General features: G+C 46.0%; 1 protein-coding gene across 2 annotated transcripts in view; it reads right to left on the bottom strand.

The window, feature by feature from the left end:
- LOC135902232 (zinc finger RNA-binding protein-like) overlaps nt 1-10960 on the bottom strand; it is a 75741-nt gene that overhangs the window by 63051 nt on the left and 1730 nt on the right. For both annotated transcript variants that reach the window (XM_065432205.2, XM_065432211.2), the window contains exons 2-3: nt 9582-9777; nt 6628-7365 (exon numbers count right to left, since the gene is read on the bottom strand). In XM_065432205.2, the coding sequence (XP_065288277.1) occupies nt 6628-7365; nt 9582-9777 (934 nt within the window). The remainder of the gene's footprint in view (nt 1-6627; nt 7366-9581; nt 9778-10960) is intronic.

The following is a 10960-nucleotide window of genomic DNA, read 5'->3' as shown; positions in this document are numbered from 1 at the left end:
TTGTCGCTGCAGCATACAAGATTCGTAGGTGCACTCTCAGCACGATCTTGAAGAGCAAGGAGATTAGCACTAAAGCAGATGAACAATCCGGCGCCAGTGGCAGCTGACGCATATGCACGGCCGCGACGTCGATGCGGCCGTGTACAAGTGGTTCTGCTGAAACTTCAGATGTGCTTGTTTTCGTGTGCCCGGTGTCACCGAAGTTTGGGGCAAACTGTCACAATTTCCGGAAGCCACTGACTGATCAACGGTTGATGAGTTTGAGTGTGGATGGCGGTGTCACGACCACAAACAGACTAAAACAAAGACTACATTGCCAACATTGTGCCCAACACAAGTGAAAGTAGGCGCAATCAGGAAAGCAACAACGATCCTCACATCCTCCGAGGTGATTGGTGCACTAACACTAGTCTGGCAATTCTGCACGAATGCGGAAGGTTATGCCTTCAGCTGCTCCTTAGACAATGTGGAGAAGTGCATGCTGTCGCAGGCAGCGAAGTTGCCCAAGCGGGAGATACAGGACTATTTCATGCGAAACTAAGCTAGTTATATCATTAAAGTGCTTTTATAAATGGTACGCGCTTCTTACGACGTCAAATTTTTTAGCAGGCTTATATCGAATTATGCCCTACATCGAACTGACAGGCTTTTTTTTTCCCCGAGTTCAATATAACCGGGTTTGACTATATCTAAGGCATTTTCATGCCAAATGCAATTTCACAACAAGATTCGGCTGTGCTTCCTGTTGCCAAGGAGCTCAAGCAGCGATTTTTCAGGAGGAAATTTCCAAGCTCTGCTACAATAACAGTGCGGTAGTCTTGAACTGAACTATCAGTACAAAAAATGACAGAAGCAAGCTCCAAATAAATTCTTCCAACTACGGTAGAACCTGGTTTATATATTTTCAGAAGGAAAAAGAAACACCGCAAGGAAGAACGTACTTCCTGAGAAAACATAGGATCCAAAGTCACTAAAGAATTTGGCAGACAACTGCAGTTCACATCTGCATAATGCAAAGCATTGCAGCACTAGACCATACTTACTGAGCTGGTAGGGTTCGAGCGATCTGAAAACATGCATTGTGGCTTTACTATTGCATAGTGTTTTAAAGAAGTGGAGACATCAAAATCTTCGTTCATGCGTTTGTTAATTCAAACGTTCCGTCATGCTTCAGGGAGCACGATACACATAGCGGGATTCATACAAATCAGATAAATAATTTAATAATAGCATTATTATACCGAGCGATTTCGGTTTTGGTTTCTGGGCTCCGGGGGATGCTATGACGTCAGAGAGGAGGAAATGCAACGTGGCTTGGTCACGTGGGCCACAAAAAATAGTGACGTAGAACTATGCTGCGTCGTCTGCTCGCGCATATGCGTTCTCTGCCAGCAGAGGTCAACAACTGGCGATTCGAAGTGCATGTCGCGATTATTATAATTATTGTGAAGAGCGACAACAACGGTAAGAAAATATTGCGGCTTGTGAGAGTCGGTGATTCATTCTGAAGCGTTGTAAGCTTTAGCTTTGAAGTGAACCGGAAAAGGCCTAGCGACGATATCGGCGGCGCCGAACGATCAGAGGTGGTGAAGCTGCCGTCGGTGCCAGAGTGACCACTCCTAGGTCGCTGATTGGCCGCTTCGCCGTACGGCTGCCACACAAATGAGTCCCGGGCCCGTCCTCTCCACGGCAAGAAAATCTCGTTCGCGAGCAAAACCACCGTCGCACAAGGGCCCGCGAACGGCAAACGGCGTGTGGCAAGTTTCGGTGCCGGTAACGTGGACAGGCCCTCACATTGAGAAAGGCCAAGCGAACGAGAGACTGCTCCGAGCCGAACTATGCGAGAGAAGCGGACAACACGAACGCCGCATATCCTGGCCCCTTTGGGAGTCGGCCAGCTAGTGTTACACTCAAACGCGTTCGCACGGCAACTCGCCGCTCGCAGGTTGCTGTTCGCGGGCCGCCGTGCGGCGTTTGTGTTGTCCACTTCCCTTCTCTTGTGTCCGTGTCTACACGCCTTACCCCTTCTTTGCATTAAGAAAGGATTTCTATATGCCTGTAGCTCGGTCATAGTGGAGGCTATGCTCGGTCGCTCGGCTCAGCAGGCTCCGTAATCGGCATTTCATCGCTACTCATCATATGTCATGTTTTTGTGCTAGTGTGCTATGACGTCAATATTTTCATTCCTCCTCTGTGACGTAGTAACTGCCGCGCTAGCGATGGGTCTCGACTACGAGGAGGAGTTTTTAATGACTTTTTGGAGCTGAATTAAAATTACTTTGAAATGTTGGCAGCGTCCAATACCTCGTTTTGGGTGTCCTTGCACACGGAAGCAGCCTACAACATGTTTTTTATAGCCTCAAAATTTGGTGTCCCAACCCCTTTAAATAGTGATGAAACCGAAACCAAATCGAGACGGTGAGTGGTATCAGAATATGACACAGCCAGAGCTAAATGCGATTCTCCCTTTGCACATCTACACCAGAGAACGGCGGTGCATTTGAGTTATGTCTGGAACAGGGATTGGGCCTCAAGCAAAATTTTTATTGCTATCTTATTTTAATGCTGCCAGTTGCAAATATGCAGCCGATCTTTTTTCATATAATGAAGAAAATATTTTACACAATTTTTCTATTCCATATCTGAGTTGACTGGTTAAGTCGTTTTACCGTAAGCAAGCTAAAAGTTATGAGACTATATTCCTAAATACGCAAGGAGTGCAATAAGCATTTTATCTTTCTACCTCTACTATTCTATCCAGTTACAAAAGCTTAAAGTTGAAACATGACATGTGAATCCTTTTTAATTCTTCAAATTTCCAGATGTTTCAGAGTGCAGAAACATTGCATTTTAGATTTACTGCGCTCCTTGGAAGCGCAGTTATCAGATTAAAATCAGATGATTAGGAGAGTAATTACACCTCTCGAAAAATAATTGATTACCAAGAAGAGTTACAGTAACGCCTTGTTAACTCAAACTTGCATATCTCAAAAAATCTGCTAAGTCTAAATTTCCCACAGCACGGAATCATTTCCCATATGTGCCATGTATTTATAGCCCTTTATTTCATGGCACCTTTAGGCCAAACTGCAGATCTCAATATCTTGACTGACAGTGGAACAAACTCTCCGCCGCCGGACCGTTTAACAAGCTTCGCGCGAGGCTGTTTTTCTTCGGCCTACATTCGAGGTTCTCCATTTTTTACTGGCTTCGAACATAAAGGGGTCGGCTTAGAATCGGGGCTGGCCTAGACTGGTGTAAATACGGTCAATTTGACTATTTCAGAAATACTTCGCTACAAGAAGTTCAATGCATTCAGCAGAAGTTATTGGTAAACAGTGTTCACAGTGCTTCCGCTCCTTCAACGATTTGCACTGTGAAGGCTACGGCAGAGCGGTGCATGGCCGTTCATGCAGTGCGCTCAGTGGACTTGTCACAGCACCTCACAGTATCTACGCTATGTAACAGACCGTAGCTGCATGCAACTCTGCCCGTATTCTGAAACGTTCACCTTCCGTGAAACTATCGCCTTGGCCACGCCTCCACCAATGGCGCCCGCTGATTGGCTGTCTTAGCAAAACCAGAAAATAAACAGTGCCATCTCGTAGTTTTGGCCTACGTCATTTTAAAGGGACACTGAAGGGCAAATATTAAGTCAAGCTAAGGCGATAGATTAGTTCTCGAGAATCTCAGCTTTCTCAGCTTCCTTTTTTAGGACACCGCACACTGCCTTACGGGGGATCTTCATACGTTCTTTCGAAGTACCAGCAAAATGTTTGGTATCAATACATTTGTGTCGAATGGATCTGGCCGGTGATGCTATTTATTTATTTCTAAAGTTGCCGGCTAAATCTTAATTGCCACTAAATACAAATGAAGATTAGCAAAAAATATTGAAATTATGTTTACATCTGTTTTTTTTTTGCATTGTAAATGCACTGAGAATAAAAATAGCATCACTGGCTGGAGCTACTCTCTGGTGTTCTGGTCGTATACATTGTTTTTCGCTTTTGACAAAGTTTTTGAAAAGTCCCGTAAGAAATTGATTGCATTTGTCTTAAAAACTTTGCACCATTTGTTCTGATGAAGATATACAAAATCTAATTAGATATTTGCAATCAGCAGAAAAAAAAACTGAATACTGTTAAATATCATTCAGTTCACACTAAAATTAACAAAATTGGTTTTGGAACCCACGTCTCCCCTTAATTCTGTCACAAGTACTTAACCACTCGTTGCAAAAGAACCCCCTTGTATTATAAGACGAAATAAAATGCTACTTGCCTAATTCTATTTCATCTTTAGAAAGACGAACTCATTGAAATTGCCTTTCATTACGGCGAGGGAGGTCGAAAGGTTTCATTGTCGCTCGACTCTGCGCTGCCCATGCTTTCGCATTTTAGTAGTTTCATTATCGCGTAGTCCTGCGCTGGTTTTGCTAGCTCGCGAAACTCGCACTAACTGCAAGTAGAAGAGAACTAAACTTCCATGTGATGTCGGGGTATGTCCCAAAGGTCTACGCCACTTGAGCAAAAAGCAGCTGCAGCGGCAAATCCACCACTTTGTCTTGGCTTGGTATCGCCATCTGTCGGGAGCCGTTCTACTCACAGACGGCAGCAAGGTGTATGATGGCGTATGCAACGTCATCACTCCCCTGGTTGGGTGGCGGGAGATTTGTATTTCAAATAAGGTATTCGGACGTTTCAGGTGCAATTTTCTCGTAAACTAAGTCTTTCCTTAGCATGAAACAAGCGTTGCGAGGTTTATGGAATGGTATTTAAACAGTACACGTTGACTTAGTGTTTGCTTTTAGTATCCCTTTAACATCATGGTGGCAATGGGTGCTCTCGGTATATACTGAATAAACGAACACGTCTTGGTGTTTGGTTGGTCTTGGAGGGTAGTAGAGATAAGAAAGGTGGTAGTTTAACCTTTTTGGTGGTGCCTTACATGCATTCTCTTCAATTTATTCCCTTTTCAATTTATTTTACCTAATGCTGCCATAACCAACTGTAGTCAGTGTGCAGAACCCGTATTACTGGCCGTAATACTGGCCGTACACTTGAAAACAACGCAGTCGATCCGGCCTGCGCTCTCACAGTGCGTGCTCTCGTGTGATGTGAAGCGTTCGAGAGAGCGTGTTGGTAGTGCATGCTGACATCTCGGGTAAGCAGTCGCTCGATTTACTGAATGCGACTATCGTGGCGGCGATACCATCGCTGAATGCGAACATTTCAGAATGCAACCCCTGGAGCGTTTCCTTTGTGCACGACAGGGTTAGAGTGCGTGCTCGCACTCATGCTCTTGTCTGGCACATATTGGTGGTATGTGGTACATGATGCAGACCGGCTTTGTCTTGCATGAGCTTGATTAACAGATAGTAGCCACATAACTTGCGCACTTTGAAGCACTCTTACAAAGCAAAGTCTGACGAGGCATCTAACCACGAGCAGTCGGGAGGGAGCTGGCAAGCGCGTGTACGGTCTGAACTTGGGTTTTGCATGGTTCAAGGCCAGTTGAGTGCTGAAAACTAGTCAAAGTTAGCGAGTTTTCACGCAAACGCTGGAAAAACTTTCTTTTAGTGCTTCAACAGACTTGTTGCTAAAGCTGGTCAACAGCCTTTCAGGGGAGTTGATTGGCGGGACAGCAAGCGACGAACTCTCACCAGAAAACACCGGCGTCATTTTGCATTTAATGAACGTGTGAAGCGTGTGACAGTCTCGCGTGTGCGAAAACTCGGAAGAGCAAACTAATACAATAAAATACTTATATCTGACTGGTGAATGTTACATACTGTTTTAAATTAGGTGCTGTAAAAAACAAATAAGTATTGGTTTCTATTTCCCGTGTAAGAAAATGTGGGCAAAACTGTGGAACTGCTTCCAGCAGCAGTGAAAGAGGCGCGCTTAGTTTCCATAGCCTTCGTTTCATAGCCAAGAAAAGCTGTCTGCAAGTATAATGGTTGTGGGTTCAATCACAGCTATAGCGGCCCATTCTGATGTTGGGTGCATTGCAAAAACACTGTGCACATTGGGAGGGCGTTAAAGGATCACAGTTGATCAATATTAATCCGCAGCCCCCAAATTACCATGTTCCTTACAATCAGATCATGGTATTAGCACCAGAACCCAAGAATTTAATATTAATTGCAAAGTTAAATCCCACTGCAAAAGTCCTACACGCATGGTATAATTTACAGTGAATTGCTTTAAGCATAGCAGCAAAAATATGCAAATCTAAAATGAACATGCACAAACATGCTAATCACAGCCGACGAAGTGACACCGACGAAGTGCATTTTGCCAATAAGCAGATTGTCAAGCAAGCCCTCAAAGCATGCCCGAACAGGCTTATCAAAAATGATCAGTAACAGATTCAACAATTCAGCCAAAAAATGCTTAGTCATCCTACTGTTTGGCTTTACAAGCAAGACTCATGAATGCAACAATTTCAGCAGAAATACAATTTCAAGCAAATATCACACTGACAAAGTACATAGCCAAGCAAGGATCCCAAAATCGCGCAGTGCAAGTGCTCACACTGCTTTCAAGGCAAAGGTTACAGAACCGAACCCATGATCGCAGCCACTGTAGAAATTAACCATTAGGCTAGTGAAACATGTCCCACCTTTTGGTGCTTGGCACCTCGAATGTGGGCAGCATAGGCATCCGAGCCTGTGCACGTCACATCACAGAGCTCGCAACGCAGGGCTGTGCCTCCTCGAGGCAGTGGCGGTGTTCCTGCCGTCCCATTGCTCTTGAGCGCTGCCTCTTTTTTCTTGTGCTTTTGACCTTCCAAGTGCTCCTTGTAGGTCTGGGGGCCTGCACACGATATCTTGCACACCTCACAGTAGTGCAACTGCGGGGGCTTTGGCGGTGGTTTGGGCTTGTTGATTTTGTTCTGGAAGGGACCAGGCCGCTTGTAAGGCCCAGGCCCTCCAGAGCCCATGGCACCACCACCCCCACCGCCAGCCCCGCCACCAGTGCTGACGTTGCCGCTGTTCCACGACATCTTGGCTCCACCCCCACCCCCACTGCTGTTCTGGTTTCCATGGTACCCAGAGTTTTGCACGCCTCCATAGGAACTTGAGTAGCCAGGATAGAGATATGTGGTAGTAGATGCACCACTGCCCCCGCTGCCTTGCTGCTGCTGTTGCTGCTGCTGTGGTGCTTGGCCAGTGTTGCTCTTGGGACCAGAGGGAGGTGCCCTGTAGGCCGAGGCAAAGCTGCTCTTGGCTGTTGGTTGGGCCGCGTAGCTAGAGCTCACGCTCTCGGCTGCGCCAGTGGTGGCAGCCGCGTTGCCGTACGCCGTGCTCACTTGGCCCTGGCCGTAGTAGCCCCCCTGGCTGCTCTTCTCATATGTGGCCTGTAAGCAGTGAAGATACCACATGTGAGGAGCTACAGAGGAACTCCAGCCCAAGCACACATTAACGTGGTGAGTCCGTCTCTACTGTTCAGTACAGGAGATTTAAACTACCAAGCTTTTGGCTGTTGTCACACACAGGAGTGCCACACCCATACTACAAGAGCTATATTCTTGCTCTGCTCAAATAACATCTGGGAACAGGAGGTAAACAATGCCAGCCACTCAATTACAAAAACAAAGCTCAACCTGTACAAACTATGAACATCCCAACGGACTTCAGTTAAGGCTGCTAACCACAAATATTTAATTGGTCGAACATGGGTAAAATTTTACAGTGCACTACAGTGTGATGAATTCGCCTTCCAAAAAAATGGCTGTGGCTTAGCTAAGGTTAAGCCCAGGATGCGAAGCATACTAGCCTTTATTTTAGTTGTTGAACCACTGTTTAGCCTGGTGAACTGCTGTTCCTTGGCTATATTTGGTTCGGCTAGACGAAGAAACAACTCATGCGTTACCCTGCTTCGCCTTCAAGAGTGGAACGCGAAAGCGTTCCCGTCGACCCGCCAGCGACTACGCGCCCCGCATTGGACGCGGTGAGCGTCGAGCAACGCAGCGTTCGGCGCGGCAACGAAATGTGCGCCTGAGCAAGCGTCGCACGCCTGAGCCTTAGAAACAGCTCGTTTCTAAGGCAACACCGCATTCACTAGAGGCGCTTTTGTACCGCTTTGAAGCATCGTACTCGTGGCTCAGTGGTAGCGTCTCCGTCCCACACTCCGGAGACCCTGGTTCGATTCCCACCCAGCCCGTCTTGCAAGAGTTGAGCCAAAGCCACTTCTCCTCTGTCGTGACGTCACGGTGTCACGTGATTTCATGGTCACCGCCGCGCCTGAGGAGCTGGGTTGAGCCCTCGTAATATGCTTCGCATAAAATACTCCTTTGTGTGGAAGCACCAAATGAAGGACAAACTTTCATCTTGGTGTTCAAACAGAAACAAAATGGTGCAGTTAGCAAGCTTGCAGTCCAAAACATAGGCTTGATTTTCTGAAAGGTGGAGCCTGCCCTGCACACCGTCATTCAGTCTTTTCAACTATACGTGCCATGATTTGCATGCTAACCACCAGAGCAGTTTGGCAAATTGCAAAATTGTTTATAAACTTCAATATATGCTTAGTTGTATCTGACCTAATCAAGGTTCCATAAATTAGAATTTGGCCATTGTACTAATGTTAGGTAGAGATTTGTGATGTCAGACACTGACTTTGTAATGCATGGATTACACTAAGGCGGCTAATCATGAATATTTGATGTGCAGTATCAGTGAACTTTACCGGCTGCATTGTAAGACTTGCAACTTGTCGCCTTCTCCTTCAAGTTGCATTACACACATGCCATAAAACCTACTGCCTGAACACTTTAAATATCAGCTTGATTGTACCAGTAACACTTGACATAGCACCATGCTCCCTCTCACACTAAATTAAATCACACGGTGTATGAAAAGCTCCACATTAAGCTAATGCCACAGGGTTAGACATTTACAACATCACAGCAAGCTGCATTTACTTAAGCACATTAGTTGTTCCCTAAGAGAAACCACGGCCTTATTACAAAAACACTGACCCACTCCGCACTGTATGCATACATGCACCTATGGTGAAGTGCAGAAAGCATTCACAAAGGCAGGACTAGGACTAGCAGCAGCCATAGACAAACTTGTAGGTCAAATCTGAAGCTTTGTAGGGTGTCACATACGTGCATGTGAAATCTAGAGGAGGTAACAGTCGCCATTATATCTCCTTGAGAAGAGCACTACATGAAACTGCAACTTGTGGCTCCCCATTTATTGAAATCAATACACGAGTGCGAAGCACAGAGGCTGATAGCATTTTGTAACAAGTTTCAAACAATGTTACTATGTAGAAGGCAGTTTGGCACTAATGTCTTGAGTGCACTGCAAGCATGGAAGCCAACATTGGAATGACGAGAAGCATGATGATCTCTCCCTTTCAGTTTTGCTTCAAACTGTATGGTTTCCTAAAACAGGCTTATTGAACTCCTGCCTTTCACTGTTTTCAGAACATTGCGGCGATTGGATGATCGCAGCACCAGACTTCCCTCTACTATACCTATGCCTAGCACTTTAATTGGGTGCAGGGCAGTATAAGACAGCAAGGGCCCAGCAAAGGACACCAAATTACATGGGAGTGTGCACTAACCTGCTGCCTTGGGGCATAGTGAAAGGCAGCGGCAGCTGCAGTTGCAGCTGCGGCTGCAGCTGCATTGTGGGTGTCGTAGGCACTGTACGTGGGAGCTGCACGAGCACCAAACTGCTGGGGAGTGGCTGCTGCTGCAGCGGCGTGCTGCATGGTGTAGCCTGTCTGGCTGGCGGTGGCTGGGTAGGTGCCAGCAGCACTGCAAGACGAATCACACGTCATTAAAAAAAACTTGCACCACTGCTAGTGCTGCAACAACAACAACAAAAAAAGGGCCATACTGTGCAAGCTGTGCCCAGAAGGCAGTGGTGCAAAACAAGTTCTTATGCCAGTCAGAACAAGGCATACAGTTCCTAAGAGAGATGTGTCGCCAATGCCTCAATGTTCCTGCCCTGCTGGTATACATGGTGGAAAAAAAAAGTTTCTTCCATTTTAACCAGGAATGTGGAAGGTAAACAAAGGAGCTTTACAATTAGGAGTCGCAGCTGACGATCAGTTTTCATCTCTGGATTATACTGGCCATTCGACCTGCACCTAAATTTAACTGCATGAGCGTTATGAATTCAGCCTCGCAGTGCGCCCTGCAACCAGAAAATGGGCCATGCGCTGGTATTTTGTAGCGATGCCTCTTCCGATGCTAATGCCTTGCAGTGCTTTTTAGATTTGAAAGTAGCCACCATGTTCAATGCTCTGCCCTGGGCAGAGCATCGTTTGACCACTCACGAATGCGAGAAGTACCGAAAGGCATTTCAGCTTCAGCAATCAGAAAGGCAGTTTCAGCAATCTGACCCAGCACAAAGCAAACATGCATTGTAAACTAATAAAGTATTTCAAAGACTAGGCCAATGTACACCGATAATTAACAGTGCACCCACTAATCTCAACCAACTCGCCAAGCAAACGTACTAACAATTCTAGTTGCTCAGTAACATCAAATGGCAGCCACAGCAGCACCATGCATAACTTGGCGATAGTCCCAAGGATTAAAACAATTTTGGCACACCCGGCTTTATAGTTCGGAAATTGAACAGATGAACGCAATTTATTTCTCTGCTTGGGCAGTAGGAAACATTCCGGGTGCAATGCACATCAAGCATTGTATACAGTGCAGTTCAATGCAGTGGCTGCCATTAGAGCATAGTTTTTGGAAGCCATATGGCCAGTGTGAAACCAAACACATGAAAAAGCTGAATTCTCGGTAAAGTTAGACCGTGCAGCCTGCAAGTGAAGGAGAATCTTCACAGTTGACACGCACCAGTGCAAATTTAAACTATCTTGACTACGGGCTGCATGACCAGACCTCACCCTTTTTCCCACATATCCTACACTGTAAGCTTTTGGAGCATACAGTACAAAAAATCTGGGAGGTATATATAATACAA

Source organism: Dermacentor albipictus, chromosome 1 (genome assembly GCF_038994185.2).
Source record: "Dermacentor albipictus isolate Rhodes 1998 colony chromosome 1, USDA_Dalb.pri_finalv2, whole genome shotgun sequence".
NCBI classification, from domain to species: Eukaryota; Metazoa; Arthropoda; class Arachnida; order Ixodida; family Ixodidae; genus Dermacentor; species Dermacentor albipictus.
This window is presented reverse-complemented; position numbering and strand designations above follow the sequence as displayed.